Below are 23070 nucleotides of genomic sequence, written 5' to 3'. Positions count from 1 at the left end.
TCATTTTCTCATTTCTGTTTGCTTAACAGGCATATCCACATGGATGTCCCATCATCATTTCATTGTCTATAAAGTAAAACTTCCATCAAAACCGTTTTCCTCTCTGAAAAGTCACCATTTTTATGAATGGAACTACCATTGTACTAATAACTCAGACTCCAAATCTTGAGGTCATCTTTCTGATATGTTGTGTTAGGTTTATTCTCAGTATTTTACTGATTCTTACTTCATAACGCCACTTATAATCAACACTTTCTTTCTCTTCCCTTTGTCACTATCACCCCACATGAGGAATTCTTCACCCTGCACTTGGGCTACAGCAATAGCCTTTCAGTATATACCTTCAACTCTTTCTCCCTAGCCTCCAAGTTAGCCTGTTGCTCACGGCTTCCTAAAACATTACCTTCATCATGTCACGCCTCCCATTATCTATCAAAACAAGTTCATATCTCTTAACTTAGGATCTATGCAGTCTCTACTAAACTAATATTTCTCCCTATGTACCTTCATAAAATACCTTTTCTTTCCTCTGTCTTCCTGTTTAAATTCTATATATCCTTCAAATCCTCATTTAAATTCCTCATCTTCATTGTAGCTTTCCTAGCCAAGTATTCCCATTATGTCATCTCCAACTTCAGAACTCTTGGTACCTATTTTGAATTTCACTCAAACAGACTGTAAAATTCTTAAGGTCTAATACTACCTTTACTTTTTTGAGTGATCTTAAACTTATCATAGAAGAAGATTTAAAAGAAAAAGTGTTTCCTTTACTGATGTTAAGTGTCACTCAGCCTTAAAAACAGAGTGAGAACCAAGAAAAGATGAGTGCAGACTATTACTCCAAAGCACAAATTATCAATTCCAACTCTAAAGGAATGGTACTTTATAGTTAACCTGATAACTAGAGGATTTAAGTAACTAAATGTGATCAGGATTATTTTTTTCACATGTTAAGCTTAGGTACCTTAAGAGGATTCCAATCAATCAACTGAAATCGTATTAGAGGATTTAAAAGCTTCGGAATGCATAAACTAATGAAAGCTTCATAATAAGAATCAGGAAACTTTTCTCGCCATTGTTGAAATTTCAATAAAATATTCTGGATATTACAAAAATCATCGTGTACATCTTCAAAAATCTTCTTATGATCCCGTAAAATGTCACCTGTGAAGAAAATGAGTCTCTGTATTATTATGCATTTTAAGTTTGTGATCTTGAAGTTTGTTTCCTATAAACATAGTTATGTATAACTTATGTAATCAACTGAGCTGAAAACTATCCTTTGACGTTAACATATAAATTAGGTTTTATTAAAAAAACACTTTAGTAACAATTGACACTAATAAAGTCTGCCATTTATTGAGCCCCTGCTATATGCCAAAACATTATAAATACATTACCTCATTTCATCATCATAACTATGTTTCCTATAAGGTAGGTGTTTCTAGCCTACCTATTTACAGACAAAGAACAAGCAAACAAACAACAATATCAGATATAGTGAAGTCAAGGAATCTGCCAATGATCACACAGACTAGATCCCCTCTTTGAACTCATCTGGTTGACTGCAAAGCCCACACTCAACTATACATATTTTACCTTCTTATAATGCTAAAACTGGGCTTTACTAAATTCAATTATTTTAAAATAAAAATTATAATATAGAAAGTATGCAGTAGAGAAATGAAGCCAAAAATGTTCATGGTTCCTTTATAACAGGAGATGAAAAGGAATACTCATCATGCTCCTCCATTTTATCCATTTTTTCAGAGGAAAGGACAAGTCTTATATGGAAAAAAAAATGTATTCCTTTTTTCCTGAATTTTACCAACTATTTTACATAGCTTAAATAATTAAGGGCAATCACAGCAAAGCATTTTCCATCATTTCAATACTTCAAGACACATTAGAAACTTGATAACTGACCTTGGCTTTTTTGGAAGTCCATCATGTCTGCTGAAGATAGTTCATCATCACTAGATGTTCCTTCCTGATGAGTACAATTCCCAGAAAGAACCCTTGCTTGTCTTCTTTGTGCCCTATATTTTGCAATAAACCAAAAATTAATAAACAAATAGCTCCTGTTGAAAAGAAATGCTTTAAAACAAAAAGTCATCATTTACTTAAAATACCCAGAAATAAACCATCACATTTGCATGCAATTTTATGTTAATATTTTTGACATTTTAGCTTCATTAATCTGAATTGGTTCTCCCTCTTTTTTCCTGTAAGACATTCCCATAGACTACCCAGATTTGGAAGAGCAGGTAACAATGTAATTAGGACCGGCTTCTTAGGTATAAGCCATTCCCAGCCTGATGGATGCCATTTTACCCATTCCTTCTGACTGATCCAAATATACCTGTGCATCTTTAAACCATAAATTTTGGTTTTATATCATTCTCACAAATTAATATGCTAGGTTATGGTTATTTATACTATATGGTTAATTGTATTTAAGCAGTAAAAAATACTTGCTCAATGATGCTTTAAGTCTTTATATAGTTACCTTCGAGATTCAATCTCTTCTAAAATCCATTGAGTTTTTTCATCTATAGCCAAGCTTCTATTTGTTGACGTCTCAGCTTTGCCTGTTAATGAATAAAATTGATTTCATACTGCAAATTCTTAAAAGAAATACAGTGAAACACTTTGAAAACAAGTTATATCTTAGGTATATACACATATCTGTATATATAAACACACACAAATAGAATATGCTTAAATTGCATATTTCATCATGCAATGAAATTGCAATGTTACCCTATCACAATATTAACAGTCATTGAGTTTGCTAGTCTAAGAAAATATACCTTGTCTGGTGAATATAGTTCAGCACTTGAGAACAGTAACAAAATTTAATATAAAGTTTCTTTGCCTAGTATTCTTTTTCAGCAGTTTTCACCAGTTTTTTTTCTGTCCCTATAGTCAAATGCTAGAAACATTTGCATTACCAATACGTCATTCATATTATTTCCTATTTTAGCATGTACCGTAATTTATGACCAACTGAATGTCATGTATTTGAGTCATTCTGATTTTGCTTTTATCATCTACTTGATGCTATGGTCCCATTTCTTTCACTATACCCTGACAGCACCTTAACCAATGGAAGACATCTCTGAAAATACAAAACCAGTGTGAGAACTAAAGGGAAGCATCCAAATCTTTTATTAATATAATGAGATCTTACAGATGATTCTATGCTGAACCCACCAGAATTTCTTTAACCTCCACAAACAATCTGTGGACGGGCTATGGAAAATGTATAAAGTTATATTTCTGACACAGTCTATATATTTATTTCAAGTCATCTCCAAACAGTCATTAAATGGTCCTATAAATATTTTGTTTCAAATACTAAGTGATTAGAAGTTATAATTTTCATTTTTTAGTTTTAGACTGCATTTAAGACATTTTGAAGCCCTAGCTTAAATGGTTTGGGAGTTTTGGAAGGGGGTAGGTGAAAGGTTAGTGGGAAAATACTCAAAAAACATTTTTTATACAGGAATAAAAATATTTTTATCTTTTAGCTGATAATTTAGCTTAATGAATAAAAAATCACATTGAACATGAAAAACACTAACGTGATAACTGTTGTAAATACGCTGATTCATGTTTTAATTCATCTTGCCTGCGTTTCATAAAGATCATGGCTTGTTTTACAAGGAGTGCATGCATGGCTGATTCTATTTCTTGGATGTTGATAATCTGAAATACATATATAAGTAACATTTTGTGGGTCATCCTTAATGAATTATAAAAAATAATATTTATATATAAGCATATTACATGCTCAATTCTCATATACAGAAACATTTTTTATACCATCTCATCTCAATTAAAAGAACACTGTGAGGAACAGACCTAGCTTCCAATACTTTTAATACTAATAAAACTAGAAAATCAACTTACTGTATTAAAACAGCTATAAATATCATAAATAATAAAACCTAATGGGCTGGAGTCAGGAACATGGTAAGAGTGGATAGATAAGAAGGATTCTTTTTTGAGCAAAAGAGGAGGAGGAAATGATGACTGCAGCTATTTTTCACAGACTGACGGGGGGCAGACTGTAGGGAACACTTGAGGAAACTGGTCAAATTTTAAAAAATAGAGAACGAAAGAGACCTAACCAGACAAGTAAGAAAGCTGTCAAGCAGAATGGAGTGATTAGTTGAAACCAGCATTTTTATATTTCTTGGGCAACAATCCCCCCCACTCCAATGATGTTCCATAGCTAATGCTATGGATTCAAGCCTTTGACAGTGTAATTCTTCAAGGATGAATGAAGAAAGTTACATTGTAATAGATACTTCAGAAAAGTAACTACCAAGTGATATTAAAGGTAGTCAACTTAAAACAATAGGGGAGAAAATACAATTACTTGGTAATATTTTAAAAGTAAATTAAAAGTAATGCAGAAAGTAGAGTATATTTTTAAAATGATTAGTCTACTTTAAAAAAAGGACAACTTAAGACCCCAGTGTAAGGACTTAGTATGTATAAACAAAATCAGAAATTATAATGGAAAAGAATGATTCATAAATCTGATTAACACAAAAATTTCAAAACATCTGATGTCATTGCTAATTACTAGAGAAATGCAAATCAAAACTACGATGAGGTATCACCTCACACTGGTCACAATGGCCAACATCAAAAAGTCTACATGTAACAAATGCTGGAGAGGGTGTGGAGAAAAGGGAACCCTGCTACACTGTTGGTGGGAATGTAAACTGGTGCAGCCATTATGGAAAACAGTATGGGGGTTCCTTAAAAAACTAAAAATAGAGTTGCCGTATGATCTTGCAATCCCACTCCTGGGCATGCATCTGGAGAAAACTCTAATTCGAAAAGATACATGCATACCAATGTTCACAGCAGCATTATTTACAATAGCCAAGACATGGAAACAACCTAAATGTCCACTGACAGATGAATGGATAATAAGGAAGATGTGGTGTACACACGCATGTGCGCACACACACATGCACACACACACACAATGGAATACTACTCAGCCATAAAAAGAATGAAATAATGCCATTTGCAGCAACATGGATGGACCTAGAGATTATCACACTAAATAAGTCAGAAAGAGAAAGACAAATACCAAATGATATCACTTATATGCAGAATCTAAAATATGACACAAATGAACTTATTTACAAAACAGAAACAGACACAGAAAACATATTTCTGTGTCATAGACACAGAAAACAAATTTATGGTTACCAAAGGAGAAAGGGGGTGGGGGAGGGATAAATTAGGAGTTTGGGATTAGTGGATACAAACTACTATATATAAAATAAACAACCAGGTCCGACTGTACATCATGGGGAACTATATTCAATATCCTGTAATAAACCATAATGGAAAATATGAAAAAGAACATACATATACATAAACGAATCACTTTGCCGTATACCAGAAACTAACACGTTGTAAATCAACTATACTTCAATAAAAAAAATTAAACACAAAAAAACACATCTAATGTGAAAAAACCATTGCAAACAAAATCAAAAGACAAGGCAAATTGGAATGTTTACCTACATCAAATAGGATAAAGCACTAAAATTTTTAAGCAATAAAGAACTGTTCACCATATACTGGAAAAAGAAAAAAGGAAAAAAACCCTACAAAAAACCTCCATATAAACCAAGAAGATAGCAGTGCAAAGGACACAAATAATTCAAAAGAAGAAAAACTACATTAACAAAACAAAGGGTTTGTTTGAGATCAAAATAAATATGTAAAAACAAAAACCATTTTTTAATGTAGTAAACTAGAAACTGATACAACATTTCTGGAGGATAATTTAGCAATGTTTTGTAAGCCTTAAAAATATTTAGACCCTTTCACTTAATAATTTACTTTCTAGGAACTTTTCTTAAACAAATGGAATTTAAAAAATTTATACTGCTATTTATAAGTTGCAAAATGATTACAAACTACACCTAACTGTCCAACATTGAGGGAATACTTAATACTCCAGTATGTCAAAAATGTGTAGGAAGAGTCCTAGATGAAATATTTATTTATGGGATTTAGACTTAAAAAAAATCACATTGTAAGGGAATTTCTCCATAAAAAGGAAATGATTACATATTTATAGACATGTACCTTTTTATCAAGACAGTCAATTAAATTCTCCACATAAACTTTCATGCTTTTATAGAATTTAAAATTTAGAACTTGATTTGATGAATTCTCTAGGTTCTGGATGGTACTCTTTGAGCTCTTGACATCTTGTATGTATTTTTCATATTCCCTCAGGTGAGAGCGGTGAGTATCCTGTAGTAATGTTAATCTAAATAAATATAAAATAAAAATAAATAAAAATCGTTTTATATTACAAACTTTTATTTCTAATATAGTAAGTAGCGGTCTAATGAAAAAATTTTTCAAATCTACCTTACAAAGACCACCAAGGAAACTGACAATCATATAAACCTGGGTTTATAAGACCTGTAGAGCAAAGGAAAACACCAGGATAAAAGAGGTTTCAAAGGGAAAGGTAGGAAAGGACACTTAAAGATTTTCAGGTGCTGGAGCTAATCATAAGTTAGTCTTAGAGGAGAAGTTAGTAAGTGTGGATTGATCAGATTTTATAAACAAGGTGAGTTCCTGCAATAATCAGTGGTTTTATATTTGAAACACAGGAGTCCATGTGGAGTTACTGTTAAATCAGTCTGTGGTCTTCCTTGCAATATGGGTATCTGAGCTGGTATTAAAACCATTTGAGGGCTTCCCTGGTGGCTCAGTGGTTGAGAATCTGCCTGCTAATGCAGGGGACACGGGTTCGAGCCCTGGTCTGGGAAGATCCCACATGCCGCGGAGCAACTAGGCCCGTGAGCCACAACTACTGAGCCTGCGCTTCTGGAGCCTGTGCTCCGCAACAAGAGAGGCTGAGATAGTGAGAGGCCCGCTCACTGCGATGAAGAGTGGCCCCTGCTTGCCACAACTAGAGAAAGCCCTCGCACAGAAACAAAGACCCAACACAGCTAAAAATAAATAAATAAATAAATAAGCCAAGCATTAAAAAAAAAAACCATTTGAGCATGTTATGATTTGGTAATTTATAATATTATAATTTATAATTAAAATATTTAATATTAAAATTGAAATATTTAATATCAACATCAAATATTTAACATTAAATCTAATATTTAAAATTTCAATAACATCTAAATATTAATTAATATTAAATCAATAAATATTAATAAATTAACATTAAATATTACTTTAATATTAAAATTTATAAATTATTTTGGTAATAATTTATCTGTTTCGTGACTCACAATGGTTTCTGTTTTGTCATTAGAATTTGATGTTCCGTGAGGTGGGTGCATTTCATTCCCTCTGTTGTTGCTGTAAACCCTATACTGCTCTGTTGATGTTCAGGAAGCCCAGTTTCTTTCAGCTCTTGTGAACATCACATGTATCAACTGATATAACATAAAAAAACTCTCAAATACAATTCAACATCTGTTTATCTTTTAAAATTCACTTACCCCTTACATATACATGCCAATGGAGGAATAAGAAACACACAAAAAATCTGAATGTGTTTTACACTAATATTTGACACTGTGAGCACATTAGAATGAGAGAATTAACTAAATGAAATAACAAATTCATAGTATTTGGACTTGAATCAAACAATTAAAAAAAACTAAACTTCTGCTAACCTCCTCTAAAATGAAAACTATTAGTAAGCACTTGCTTAGGCCAAATGTCCTCTTTTCAAGTTTCCCTTGAACAATGACTACTGCATTTGTCTCTGAAAGTCTTTCCTTGCTTTATATAAAAAATAGAGGCAGTTAAGAAATAAATCAAGATAATAATGTACAGCAAGCATTATTAACAAAATGCTTTAAGTGTAGTATTACCAGTTACAGCAGTAAATGTGTAAGTACATATATGGAAAAACAAGGTATGGAACAGGGTATGTAAGTGTGCTTCAATTTTGTATTAAAAATGGGGCAATATATAAGTACATATGTGCTTATACAGACATACATACATATTACTTCTGCAAGGAAACATAAACTGGTAGAAATGGTTTCCTCTGGGGAAGATGACTTCCTTTTCTCTGTATAAGCTTTTGTACTGTTTGACTTTTCTGTCTTTAAACCATAAAATATGTTTTCTTTTAAAATAAAGAACCCCGTTAATAAAAAAAAATAAAGTACACTAAAGTTAAAAATAACATTTATCTGGATAAAGTGAAATGCTAATCTATATCAGTGGTCTGCTATTTTTTTCTGTTCTATTACTCATGTTGAGTAATAGAGTTGTCTATTACTCAAGACAACTCTCTCAAACACAATCTCAAAAAAAAAGGTTCTGAGTTATATGTGATTCTAGATGCAATCTATCTATAATTATAGCTCTGTATCAGAAGGAGAGTAAATGATAGTGAAAACATTACAAAAATCATCTTTAATCAAGATAAACTCATCATTTAACATCACTACTGAAAAACAATGACCTAGAACAGAGGCTGGCAAACTTTTTTGGTAAAGGGCCAGATAGTAAACATTTTAGGCTTTGGAAGCTCGATGGTTGCTGTTGTAACTCCTCAATTTTATGTTGTAGCACAAAAGCAGCTATAGATAATACACTGCACAGCATGGCTATGTTTCAATAAAACCTTATATAGAAAAATGGGCAGTAGGCTGGTAGTTTGCCAACCTCCTAGAAAACAGAGATAACTTGAAATCTAAAAAATGGTACATCTAAAATTTTCATATATTTCACAATAAAATGTTAAAAAGGTCCTTTTCTGCATTAAACTATTTAAATAAACCATGACCAACATATTTTAGTTGCAATGTGATCAAGGAATGAAGCTACTGCAAACCTGATTTATACAAAAGATACAGGGGGAGAAAATTCTGAACCTATTCGAAGGTATTAGAAAAAAATTCCCAGGTATAAAAAAAAAAGCAATGAAAATGTTCTTTAAGAATACTTGTTTTGGTGGCAGGAGAACCAAGCTCTCTCCTTGTATTAAATGTTGTAAGGACTAATTAGACTTTTACTGTCATACTTGTTCTTTCATATATCTAAAGATGCACACTAGATCCTAAGTAGTAAAACAGAAAATATATAAATATTTAAAACAAAACAACCTATTACGGGGTTTGCCTTATTTTTAACAAAAAATACCATTTATAAAGTGAGATTAATACTATTTAAGAGATAACTATTAATAGCAATAGATAATGAATGGTTAGCTGTGCTTAAGAAATGTATTTGTATCAAGAACCATCAAAATATGTCTAACTTTTGCTGCAGTTAACTTTCCCCGGAAACTTATCTTAAGAAATAATATAACCATTTTGGGACTTCCCTGGTGGCACAGTGGTTAAGAATCGCCTGCCAATGCAGGGGACATGGGTTTGAGCCCTGGTCCGGGAAGATCACATACCACGGAGCAACTGAGCCTGTGCACCACAACTATTGAGCCTGCACTCTAGAGCCCGTGAGCCACAACTACTGAGCCTATGTGCCTAGAGTCTGTGCTCCGCAACAAGAGAAGCCACCATAATGAGAAGCCCATGCACCACAATGAAAACCCAACACAGACAAAAATAAATAAATAAATTTATTAAAAAAAAATAACAGTTTAAGTGACTTATAGGAACAAAACGTTCATAATGAACATCTGTAGCATTATTTATAATAAGACACATTTAGAAATCAAAATGTCAATGTCCAACACAGAAATACTTAAATAAATCATGATATACTAACTGTATCGATGAACAAAATATTACTAATATACTTATTTTTTATTGTAGTCAAAAACATATAACAAAATTTACACTTAACCATTAAAGTATATTACAGTAGTATTAACAATATGCACATTGTTGTATAACAGATCTTTAGAACTTTTTCATCTTGCAGAACTGAAATTCTATACCCACCGATCAACAACTCCCCATCTCCCCCAACCCTTGGCAACCACGATTCTACTTTCAGTTCCTAAGAGTATGACTACTTTAGATACCTCATATAAGTAGAATCATGCAGTATTTATCTTTTTGTAACTGGTTTATTTCACTTAGTCCTCAAGGTTCATCCATGTTGTGGCATGACAGGATTTCTTTTTTTTTACCACTGATAATAAATACTCCACTGTGTGTAAATACCACATTTTCTTTACCCATTCATCTGCTGATGGACATTTAAGTTGCTTCTATCTCCAAGCTATTGTAAATAAGGCTGTAATGTGCAAATATCTCTTGAACTGTTTTCTTTTGAATTCTTTTGGCTATATATCGAAAAGTTGGATTGCTGGATCATATGGTAATTCTATTTTTAACTTTTTCAGAAATTGTTCTCCATAGCAACTGACCATTATACATTCCCACCAACAGTGTATAAGAGTTCCCTTTTCTCTATATCTTTGACAATACTAGTCAATTTCTGTATTTTTCATAGTGGCCACCTTAATGGGTATGAGGTGATAGCTCAGTGTGGTTATGATTTGTTAATTCCCTGATTAGTGATGTTGAGCATGTTTTCAGGTTTGTTCACCACTTGTATGTCTTCTTTGAGAAATGTCTATTCCAGTCCTTTACCCATTTTTCAGTTGGATAGTCTGTGTTGTTGAGTTACATGGGCTACTTATATATTTTGGGTATTAACCACTTATCATATATATGGTTTACAAGTATTTTCTCCTATTCTGTTGGTTGCCTTTTCACTCTGTTGATTATTTCCTTTGTTAGGCAGAAAACATTTTAGTTTGATGTAGTCCCACTTGTCTGTTTTTGCTTTTGTTGCCTGTGCTTTTTCTTTCTTGGGTCCTTTGAGATTCCATATGAATTTCAGGATTTCTTCCTATCTCTGCAAAAAATGCCATTGGGATTTTGATAGAGAATGCACTGCATCTATAGATTGCTTTGGGTAATATGGACATTTTAATAGTATTGTTTTCTAATCCATGAACATGGGATGTCTTTCCATTTACTTATGTCTTCAATTTCTTTCAGCAATGTTTTGTAATTTTTGATGTACAAATCTTTTGCCTCCTTGACTAAGTTAATTCCTAAATTTTATTCTTTTTAATTCTATTGTAAATGAGTGTTTTCTAAATATATACTTTTGGACTTTTCATTGTTAGTGCATAAAAACAACTGATTTTTATGTGTTGATATTTCATTCTGCAATTTGCCAGATTTATTAGCTCTTACAGGGTGTATGTGTGTATGTAAGTGTAGTCTTCAGGCTTTCCTACATAAGAGATCATATCATCTGTGAACAGAGATAATTTTACTTCTTCCTTTCCTATTTGGATGTCTTTTATTTATTTATTTATCAATTTATTTTTCTTGCGTGAATTCTCTGGCTAGGACTCCCAATACTTTGAATAGAAGGCACACGAATAGGCATCCTTACCTTGTTCCTGATCTTACAGGGAAAGCTTTTGGTTTTCCACCACTGAATATGATGTTAGCTGTGGGCTACTCATATATGGTCTTTATTATGTTCAAGTAATTTCTTCCTATTCCTAGTTGGGTGAGGGTTTTTATCATGCAAGTGTGCTTAATTTTGTCAAAGGTGTCTTCTGTATCAATTGAGATGATCATGTGGTTTTTGCCCTTCATTCTGTTAATGTAGTATACCACACTGATTTTCTTATGACTCATTCTTGTATTCCAGGAATAAATCCCACTTGGTCATGTGTATAATCCTCTTAATGTATTGTTAATTACATTTGCTAGTATTTTATTGAGGGTTTTTACATCAATATTCATCAGGGATATTGGCTTATTAACTTTCTTTTCTTGTACTATCTTTGTCTCAGATTTTGGGATCAGGGTAATGCTGACCTCATAGAATGAGTTTGGGAATGTTATCACCTCTTCAGTTTTTTGGAAGGGTTTGAGAAGGAATGGTGTTAATTCATCTTTAAATGTTTGGTAGAATTATCCAGTGAGGTTATCTGTCCTGGGCTTTTCTTTGTTGGTAGGTTTTTGACTACTAATTCCATCTCCTTACTAGTAACAGATTTGTTCAAATTTTTCATCTCTTTATAAATCAGTCTTGGTAGGTTGTATGTTTCTTGAAATTGATCCATTTCTTTTTGGTTATCTAGTTTGTTGGTGTATAATTGTTTATAGTATCTTATGATCTTTTTTGTTTCTGTGGCATTAGCTGTAACGTTTCTCTTTCTTATTTTTGTTATTTGAACCTATTCTCTTTTTCACTTAGACTGGCTAAGGGTTTGTCAAATTTTTTTGATCTTAAAAAAAAAATTCAGTTTTGATTTTTCTGCAGTTGTTTTTCTATGCTCTATTATGTTTATTTCTGCTCTAATCTTTACTATTTCCTTCCTCTGATAACTGGGCTCAGTTTGTTCTTTTTGAAGTTTTTTGAGGTACAGTTTTTTGAGGTACAGTTAGGTTGTTGATTCGATATCTTTCTTCTTCTTTAATGTTCATTGCTATAACTTCATATAATGTTCATTGCTATAAACTTCCCTCTTAGTACTGCTTTTGCTGCATCCCATAACTTTTGGTGTTTTTGTTTTCATTTGCCTCAAGATACTTTATAGTTTCCATTTTGATTTCTTCTTTGGTACATTGGCTGTTCAAGAGCGTGTTTAGTTTCCACACATTTGTGAATTTTCCCTTTCCCTTTCTGTTACCGATTTCTAGTCTCACTGCACTGTGCTTGGAAAAGGTATGATTTCAACCTTAAATTTGTTAAGACTTGTTTGTGACTTAATGTGGGATCTATCCTGCAGAGTATGGTCTGTGTGGTTGAAAAGAAAGTATATTCTGCTGCTGTTGGGTAGAACATTCCATATATTTGTTAGGTTCATTTAGCTTTGTTCAAGATCACTGTTTCCTTAAGATTCTCTGTCTATTTCATCAATTATTTGAAAGTGTGATATTGAGGTCTCATACTATTATTATATTGCTATTTCTCCCTTCAGCTCTGTCAATATTTGCTTTATACAGTTAGGTGCTCTACTGTTGGGTACATATATATATAAATAGTTGCTATATTGCCCCAATAAATTGACCCTTTTATATTACATAATACCCTTGTCTCTTGTAGTTTTAAACTTAAAATTCTTTTCTCTAAGTAATGCCACTCCTGCTCTCTTTTGTTTACTGTTTTCATGGAATCTTTTTGCAATCCTATCACTTTCATCCTATATGCATCCTTAAATCTAAGTGAGCCTCTTGCAGATAGTATATAGTTGGCTCTTGCTTTTTAAAATTTTTTGGCTGTGCAGCTTGTGGGATCTTAGTTCCCTGACCAGGGATCAAACCCAGGTGCTAGGCAGTGAAAGCACAGAATCCTAACCACGGGACCACCAGGGAATTCCCAGATCTTGCTTCTTTTATTTTTCCCAACCTATTCAGCCACTATATGTCTTTTGATTATAGAATATAATCCATTCACATTTGAAGTAATTACTGATATGGAAGGACTTACGACTGTTATTTTTAAATTGTTTTTTGTCTGTCTTGTAGTTATTTTGTCCCTCTCCCTTTTTTTTTTTAACATCTTTATTGGAGTATAATTGCTTTGCAATGGTGTGTTAGTTTCTGCTCTATAACAAAGTGAATCAGTTATACATATACATATGTTCCCATATCTCTTCCCTCTTGCATCTCCCTCCCCTCCACCCTCCCTATCCCACCCCTCTAGGTGGTCACAAACCACCGAGCTGATCTCCCTGTGCTATGCGGCTGCTTCCCACTAGCTAACTATTTTACGTTTGGTAGTGTATATATGTCCACACCACTCTCTCACTTTGTTGCTGCCTTGCGTTTTGTTGATTTTTTTGTAGTGATGTGCTCTAGATCGTTTTCATTTTCCTCTGCATATCTTCTATAGGTACTTTCTTTATGTTTACCATGGGGATTACCAAAAAACATCTCATAATTCTAGTAATCTATTTTAAACTGACAACATCTTAACTTCAATCACATATAAAAACTCTACTCCTTCATATCTCCCCCTCCACCTCTTGTTATTGATATCACAAATTACACTTAAAAATTTTGTATCCACTAACATGTTATTTTTGTGCTTTTACCTTTAAAATTCTATACTAAAAGTGATTTTTACACCACTCTTACAGTATTACAGGATTCTATATTTATATATATATTTACCTTTACCAGAGAACTTTGTATTTTTGTATGGTTCGTGCTACTGTCTAGTGTCCTTTCATTTCAACTTGAAGGATATCTTTCAGCAATTTTTGTTAAGGCAGGTCTAGTGTGACGAACTCCCTCAGCTTTGTTTACCTGAGTTTTTTATTTCTCCTTCATCCTACTCCCTTCTGGCCCCTGTAATGTTTCATCCTACTCCCTTCTGGCCCCTGTAATGTTTCTGTTGAGAAGTCTCCTGTTAATCTTATGGGGCCCTCTTGTACATGATGAGGTGCTTTTGTCTTGTGGCTTTTTAAATTCTTTGTATCTAGAAAGTTTGATTATAATCGTCTCATTGTAAGCCTCCTTGTGTTCATCCTTGTTGGAGTCCTTTTAACTTTTTGAAGTTGAATGCCCATTTCCTTCCTCAGACTGGTAAGTCTTTGGCCATTATATCTGCAGATAAGCTCTCTGTCCCATTCTGCTACTCTTTTCCTTCTTGGATTCCCATAATGTATATGTTGTTCTGCTTGATAGCATCATATAAATCCCTTAGGCTTTCTTCATTTTTCTTTTTGCTACTCTGACTTGGTAATTTCAAATGATCACTCTTTGAGGTCTCGCTTGTTTCTTCTGCTTGATATAGTCTGCTACCTTCAGTAAATTTCCTTTTTTTTTTTGGTACGTGGGCCTCTCACTGTTGTGGCTTCTTCCGTTGCGGAGCACAGGCTCCGATGTGCAGGCTCAGTGGCCATGGCTCACGGGCCCAGATGCTCCGTGGCACATGGGATCTTCCTGGACCGGGGCATGATCTCGTGTCCCCTGCATCGGCAGGTGGACTCTCACCACTGTGCCACGAGGGAAGCCCCTTTCATTAGATTTTTTAGTTCAGTTATTACACTTTCAGCTCTAGAACCTCTGGTTCTTTCTTAGTTTCCATCTCTGTTGGTATTCCAACCTTGTTCATGTATCATTTCCCTGATTTCTTTAGTTGTCTGTGATCTCTTATGGCACATTAAGCTTCTTTAAGAAGATTATTCTGAATTCTCTGTCTAATTCATAGACCTCTGTTTCTTTTAGTTCTGGAATTAATTTGGGCCCTTTGATTGGGCCATGTTTCCTTGTTTATTCATGTATCTGGTTATCTTTTTGTTGTGTTTTGTGTATTTGAAAATGCACTTAAGGGGAGTTTCTCCCCCATATGAAGCTGTTTCCCTTAAGTGCATTTCAATCAGCCTGACTGGAGATTCCCAGTGGTGTTGTGTGGGGAAGAGTGTCTTCTCAAACCTTTCCTGGGGGATGCACCTTCTCTGGGCTTCTATACGAAATTTCCTAATTATAGAGATTTGTGGGTTTCTTTTTCAGGATTCTCTTTTTCCCTCTGGTGTTTGTAGTACTACAGACTTTCCGGCTCTGCAACAGGCTGCTTAGCTCTTCCTTGTCCTCTGTGGCCCTCAGGCATCTAACGTATGATGGTTCCCCATCAGTGCTGTGAGACAGACAAGACAGAAACAAGTCTCTTGGGCAGTACCTCCAAAAGACAGTGTTCTACTCTTCTTTCTCCTTCCCAATGGAAAAACTATGACTTGGGTTTTTTCTCTCCATCAAAAGCAGTGCTGGCTTGTGAGAGGGGCTAGATGCAGTTGGAATGAAATGGTTTTTCTTACCCATTACAATGTGGCTATTTTGGGCTTTGAGCTTGCCTGGGGTACTACAACTTCCTGATTTCTGGAGTACTCACAAAGGCTTTTTGGACAGTATGTTGTTGTTAAGTTGGTATCTCTGTGAGGCAACGAGGTCTAGGGCTTCTTATTCTGGCATCTTGCTGCCATCACTCCCGGCATATTATTTTTAAATATTAAAGGCTATTTAACAATGCAGATAAATGCTAACAAAAATAGTAAGTGAAAAAAGCAGAACTTGGTTTTATTGATTGTAACTATACAATATATATTTATTATAAACACTAAAAGACATATAAAAAAGGAAATCAGTTATATTAATGTGCTAATACAGGTGATGCTAATTTTTGCCTATAAATCTGTTTAATACTAATATTTAATAGTTAAAAAGATTATAGTGCTAATTTTTTTCACTATTAAATGTCTATCACAAATGTAAATTTTAAAATTAGTATTACTTACCTAGTATTTAGTTGCTTCTTTATAATTTCTAAATTTACTGGTGGAAATGAAATGGAAGCATCAAACTTCTTCACTGTTTGAGATTCACTGCTATGAGAAAGATCTATGTCTCGTCCCTAAAAGTAATATGAAAGTTTATATTGTTTTCAACATTCATTAGTCTTGCAAATATTAATAGCATGAAAGCAGATTGGATACACCAAGGTCTCACCAGCTCAAAATTCCATGCCTCTGACATTTTTTATGGTTGTAATAAAATGTTTTTAAAATTTGCACACAGTTTTAAAATTTAGAACTTTAAATTCACGTGCAAGAGGCAAATTACAAAATCTTATTTTTCATGAAAGTTTTGTTCTCAGTATTTATATAGCTAGTTCTGTTTATGATCTAATATACTCTCAAAAAACCACATACTGGAGGCTCCAATCAAGGTGGCAGAATAGAAGGACATGGAGGTCACCTCCACCCACAAATACATGAAAAATACATCTCACAGAGTACCTACTGAACCTGGCAGATCTCAGAACCTAAAAGTGCAAGAAAGATCTCCATGTAATCGGGTAGGATGAAAGAAAAAAAAGAAAAAAAAGGGAAGCGGGACCTGTGTCCCTGGGAGGGAGTCATGAAAGAGGAAAAGGTTCCCATACCTTGGAAGGCCCCTCAGGTGGGACAGAAAGGGAGCTTCAGAGGCTCAGAGGAGACAGCAGCAGCCAGTTTGCACAGAGAGGCCAGAACAGATGGTCTGGGCCACTGCCCTGCACTCCCCAGCCTGAGATGCACATCGGCTGGTGCACACGAGGGCTGGGTGCTGATACTCCAGCTTTAGAGGACAGACCCAAGGGGAGGACTGGGGTTGGCTGTGTGGAGACAGCAGGAAGGGGCTGGAGTGTGGTACAGCGACAACCAGTAGGTATACATGGAAGAAGCCTGGGCCCGCCATAGAAGCAAAGTGTCATTGTTAAGGGGGTGTGAGAAGGGAGGGGCGGTGCCTGCCATTAGCAGCCTCACACTTGGCATGCTCACAGAGGGAGTGGAGCTGCCGCTGAAACCCCACTGTTAATGTGCATGTGAGTGAAGGGAGGGGCGGGGCCACCATAGCAGCCTCTTTCTCTGCACACTCTCAGCTGGCTTGGGACCACCTCTACAAGCTCTGGGAGCACGCAAGTGCCATGGGGTTGCCCACAAGTGGAGGCGGGGCTGAAATCCAAGTTGATTACCAGGGGTCACACAACTTAGGAAGCAGGGCTGAAATCTAAGCCATCTCCCCACGACTGTGTGATCTGCAGATTTATGCCACGGCCACTGGCTTTGTAAAAACTCAGCGACTTCATGATATCTGAATGGACAACGGGTGCTCCTGCAGCTCTGATGGGTCTGGCCTTAGCATCTGTGGGCTCTGTGGGCGCATGCACATGCAGGCTGGGACAGGGTCTGGGTTGCTTCCATAGCTCCCATGGAGGGTCCAGGTGTGCAACTACTGCAGTCACGGTACCTGACTTCAGTGGATCTGCACTGGTTGATTTGCGCTGGTGGCTTTGTTAACACAGGGTCTGAGGGACACCAGGGACTACTGCCTGCATTCCCAAAGTTGAGGTGGGGCCAAGGGCATGCCACCAACAGTACACTTTGTGAGCATGCACAGTGGGTTTCAGGTGACACCATGGAGCGCACTTCACAGTGGATAGCTCTGGTAGAGGAACACTCAGTGGCTCCTCTCTCAGTGGGAATGCTCCAATTCCACCTATCTCACACCGCACATCAGAAACAGATCTGAGGGTTTCTACTCCAACAACTAGGGGGTAGACGCTGCTGCCAACAGGGCTGTGACAACCACAGAGCAAAGAGGAGGCTCCGCTCAACATTCAGTTCAGGCTCGGGTCACCACGACACCAGTCACAGTCACACCCCCTTTTAAAGGTGATAACGGCCAGCATGCACTGAGGAAAGAGGCAGCCATACTAAAACAGCCCTCCCACCAAATATATTAAACCCGTGCAGGCTACACATGGATACTCCCACATAAAAATAGCCCTCCAAGACCACAGTAGTTAACTGTTTCTCCTAAACTCATAGAGTAAGAGAAATACAAGTAAAATGAAGAAGCAGAACAACCACTCCCAATTAAAAGATCAAGAGAATTGCCCTGAAAGAACAGTGAAATAGACATCTTCATCTAATAGATACTGATTTATTTCAAAAAGAAGATAGTGAAAATACTGAAGGAATTAAGAAAGGCTATAATTGAAATACATATTACTGTAAAAAGGGACTAGAAACTATATAGAGGAGCCAAGAAAAATTAGAAAACTCAGTTGCCCAGATGAAAGCTGAGCTAAAGGCAATAAATAGCAGACTGAATAATGCAGAATGAATGTGTTCTGAAAGAAAAAATAATGTAAATCCCCCAATCAGAACAGCAGACAGAAAGCCAATATAAAAGAAATGAAAAAAATGGAAGCAATATAAAAGATCTATGGGATAATATAAAGCTTGCCAGTGGTTAGAGGTCCCGCTCTGCCAACAATCAGCCTGGCAGTGGTCCTCGCTGCAGAGAGTGCAGTGAGAAGAGGATCGTAGCCTTCTCCCTGGGGCCCTCCAGGCCCTCTGGCCTCAGGCTGGAGGGTGAGCTGGGGGCTCAGGAACAGGCTGAGGGCTGTGTCCTGCAGAGCTCCAGAGCCCTCGCCAGGGCCACCCACTGGTGGGGCCCAGGCCTTGAAGCAGCCCCGAACCGCTCCCCCATCCCCACCTCTGGGACTTAACGGCAGTAGCAGTCTCCATGGGTCACAGTCCATGGAGGCCCCAGCAACTGGAGTACATGGACACTGCCGTTAAGGTAGGATACTTCCGCACTCCCATGAAGCCGGGCACAGCCACATGCCTCCTTGCAGCTAAGGAAGTCTGAGCAGAAGTGACATGTATAGCACTGAGCTGCGGTACTTGACTCAAAGGCTTCTCTTCCCTGCCGCAAGGACCCTGGATGTTCTGACTCCAGTCATGCTTGTGGAAAGTTCTATGCTCTCCTTCCTGCTCCTGCTGCCTCAACAATGTTGCTTCAATTAAAGTTACTGTCCCTTGAAGAGTGGGTTCTGTCTCCTCCAGGCCCACAAGGGCCAGGGCAGGATACAGGCTCCTCCCCAGCCCACAGCCCCACCCACACTTTGGGCAAAGATGACTTGCGCTACAGTTGCTTTTATGTACCAGGAGTGGTGACTTTTAGTATGGTCTGCTGTTTTCTCAACTTTACAATTTTCAATTAGTTCCAAGGGCTTTTTTTTATCACTTCACTGGTTCCTGGACTAAAGATTTAGAAGGCAGTTTAGATTTAGTCCAGACATTTATGGTCTTAGGGATAATTGACTCTATAAATTGTGGAATAAACAGCTTATGCTCATAGAACTGTACAACACAAAGAGTGAACTGTAATAAAAGTTATAGACTTTGGTTAATAATAATGTCTCAGTATCGGTTCATCAATTGCAACAAATGTACCACACTATTGCAAGATGTTAATAATGGGAGAAACTGGGTGAAGAGGGAGAGGTGGGAATGCTGCATATTATCTGCTTAATTTTTTGTGAACCTAAAACTTCTCTAAAAAAAAAAGTCTATTAACTAAAAAATAATAATACAGGCAGGGTGAGTATATGAGGGCATTGATGAAACAAAATTAGCCAATAGTTGGCAATTTTTGAAGCTGAATCATGGTCCACAGAGGGGGATTCATTATATTATTATATGTCCACAATAAAAGTTTTAAAACTCTTAAATATAAAGCGTGCCAATCTATGCATAATAGGAATTTCAGAAGGGGAAGAAAGAGACAAGGGGATTGAAAATGTATTTGAAGAAATTATGGCCGAAAACTTCCCAAACCTAAAGAAGGAAACAGATATCTAGGCACAGGAAGCACAGAGGGTCCCAAACAAGATGAACCCAAGCAGACCTACACCAAGACATATTATGATTAAAGTGGCAAAAGTTAAAGATAAAGAGAGGATTCTAAAGGCACCAAGAGAAAAAGGGTTAATTACAAGGGAACCACCATAAGGCTATTACCTGATTTCCCTATAGAAAACATTGCAGGCCAGAAGGGAGTAAAAAGAGTTAATTACAAGGGAACCACCATAAGGCTATTACCTGATTTTCCTATAGAAAACATTGCAGGACAGAAGGGAGTGGCAAGATATAGTCAAAGTTCTGAAAGAAAAAAATATGCAACCTAGGATACTCTACTCAGCAAGATTATCATTTGGAATAGAAGAAGAGAGACAGAATTTCTCAGAAGAGCAAAAACTAAAAGAATAACAGCAATACTAAACCTATACTAAAAGAAATAATTAAAGGCCTTCTCTAAATAGAAAAGAAGAAGTAATCTGTATAAAAGAGAAAATCAAAAATGGAAAGTAAATCACTTAAGCCAGTATACAGATTAAAGTAAAAAACAAACATTTTTGTGAAAGGGATGATAAGCAAAATGAACAGAAAAAGGATGAACATGAAGATGTAAAAGAGGGTATCAAAATCATAAAATGCCAGGTAGGAGAGTAAAAAAATGTAGATTTTTAAATTTTAGAATGTGTTCGAGCCTATATGACTATCAGTCTAAAGCAAGTAGATATAGTAATGGTTTAACATATTTGAAAACCATATGGGTTACCACAAATCAAAAAACATACAACAGATTCATAAAAACCAAAAAGAAGAGAACAAGCATAATACAAAAGAAAATCACCAAACCACAAAAGGAAAAAGAAAGGAACAAAGAAAAAATACAAAATCAACTGGAAAACAAGGTTAAAAATGGCAATAAATACATATCTATCAATAATTACCTTAAATGTCAATGGACTAAATGCTGCAATCAAAAAATACAGAGTGGCAGATTGGATTAAAAAACAAGAGCCTACCATATGCTGTCTACAAGAGACCCACTTAAGAGTGAAGGACACAGACTGAAAGTGAGGGGATGGAAAAAGATAACCATGCAAACAGAAATGACAAGAAAGCAGGGGTAGCACTACTCATATCAGACAAAATGGACTTTAAAACAAAGGCCATAAAGAAAAAGAACACTATATAATGATGAAAGGATCAATACAAGAGAAGGATATTACATTCGTCAACATATATGCACCCAATATAGGAGCACCCAAAAACATAAAACAAATACTAACAGACATAAAGGGAAAAAGGGATGGGAGTACAATAATAGTAGGAGACTTAAACACCCTACTCATATCAATGGACAAATCTTCTAGACAGAAAATCAATAACGCAGCAGAGATCCTAAATGATACACTAGAGCATTTAGACTTAATTGATATTTTCAGGACATTATATCCAAAAAACCCAATACACAGTCTTTTCAAGTACACATGGAACATTCTCTAGGGTTGACCACATACTGAGGCACAAAACAAGCCTCAACAAATTTAAGAGCATAGAAATTTTTTCAAGAAGGTTTTCTAACCACAGCAGCATGAAACTGAAATCAACCACAAAAAAAGAAACGAGAAAAAAAAAGATTATCTGGAGACTAAACAACATGCTACCAAAAAACCCAATGGGTCAATGATGAAATCAAAGAGGAAATTAAAAAATACCTTGAGACAAATGACAATGAAAATACAATCATACAAAAATCCATGGGCTACAGCAGAGCAGTTCTTAGAGGGCAGTTCATTGTGATACAGGCCTCCCTCAAAGAACAAGAAAAATCTCAAATAAAAACCTACCCTAACACCTAAAAGAATTAGAAAAAGAACAAACAAAACCCAAAGTAAGCAGAAGGAAGGAAATAATAAGGACCAGAGAGGAAATAAATGAAATAGGGATTAAAAAAACAATAGAAAGAAATCAATAAAACCAAGAGCTGGTTCTTTGAAAGGATAAACAAGACAAACCTCTAGACAGGCTCACCAAGAAGAAAAGAGGGGAATCAAATAAACAAAATGAGAAATGAAAGAGGAGAAATCACAACTGATACTGCAGAAATACAAAAACCCATAAGCGAATACTATGAACAATCATATGCCAACAAATTGAACAACCTAGAAGAAATGGACAAGTTTCTAGAAACATCCCATCAAAATTGAATCAAGAAGAAATAGATACTTTGGACAGACCAATCACTGGAAGTGAAACAGAATCTGTAATAAAAAAACTCTGTACAAACAAAAGTCCAGGGCCTGACGGCTTCACAGGCGAATCCTACCAAGCACACAAAAAAGGACTCATATTTATTGATCCTACTCAAATTCTTCCCAAAGAGTGAAGAGGAGGGAAAACTCCCAAAGACATTCTATGAAGCCGTCATCACCCTGATACCAAAACCAGACAAAGACACTACAAAAGAAGAAAATTACAGGCCAGTATCTTTGATGATTACAGATGCAAAAATTCTCAATAAAATACTAGCAAACTGAATCCAACAACACATAAGAAAGATCATACACTATGACCAAGTTGGATTCATCCCAGGGTCACAAGGATGGTTCAAAATGTGCAAATCAATCAATGTGATACACCACACTGACACAGAAAAGACAAAAACTACATGATCATCTCAACAGATACAGACAAAATTCAACATTCATTTATGATAAAAACTCATACCAAACTGGGTATAGAGAGAACATATTTCAACATAATAAAAACTATGACAAACCTACAGCCAATATAATACTCAGTGGTGAAAAACTGAAAGCCTTCACGCTAAAATCTAGATCAACACAAGGATGCTCACTCTCACCTCTTCTATTCAACCTAGTACTGGAAGTCCTAGCCAC

At 35.8% G+C, this 23070-nt stretch overlaps 1 protein-coding gene across 4 annotated transcripts in view; it reads right to left on the bottom strand.

Moving 5' to 3' along the window:
- GCFC2 (GC-rich sequence DNA-binding factor 2) overlaps nt 1-23070 on the bottom strand; it is a 75171-nt gene that overhangs the window by 22927 nt on the left and 29174 nt on the right. For 2 of the 4 annotated variants that reach the window (XM_033411729.2, XM_004283232.3), the window contains exons 5-10: nt 16283-16398; nt 6130-6316; nt 3588-3711; nt 2510-2591; nt 1927-2039; nt 965-1164 (exon numbers count right to left, since the gene is read on the bottom strand). In XM_033411729.2, coding sequence (XP_033267620.1) covers nt 965-1164; nt 1927-2039; nt 2510-2591; nt 3588-3711; nt 6130-6316; nt 16283-16398 — 822 coding nt within the window. Of the gene's footprint in view, nt 1-964; nt 1165-1926; nt 2040-2509; nt 2592-3587; nt 3712-6129; nt 6317-7315; nt 7455-16282; nt 16399-23070 lie in introns of those variants that run through there. The other 2 variants (XM_033411730.2, XM_033411731.2) reach the window with 2 other exon arrangements.

This window comes from Orcinus orca, chromosome 13, assembly GCF_937001465.1.
Source record: "Orcinus orca chromosome 13, mOrcOrc1.1, whole genome shotgun sequence".
Classification (NCBI taxonomy): Eukaryota; Metazoa; Chordata; class Mammalia; order Artiodactyla; family Delphinidae; genus Orcinus; species Orcinus orca.
Note: the sequence above shows the minus strand (reverse complement) of the source record. Positions and strands in the feature narration are given on the sequence as shown.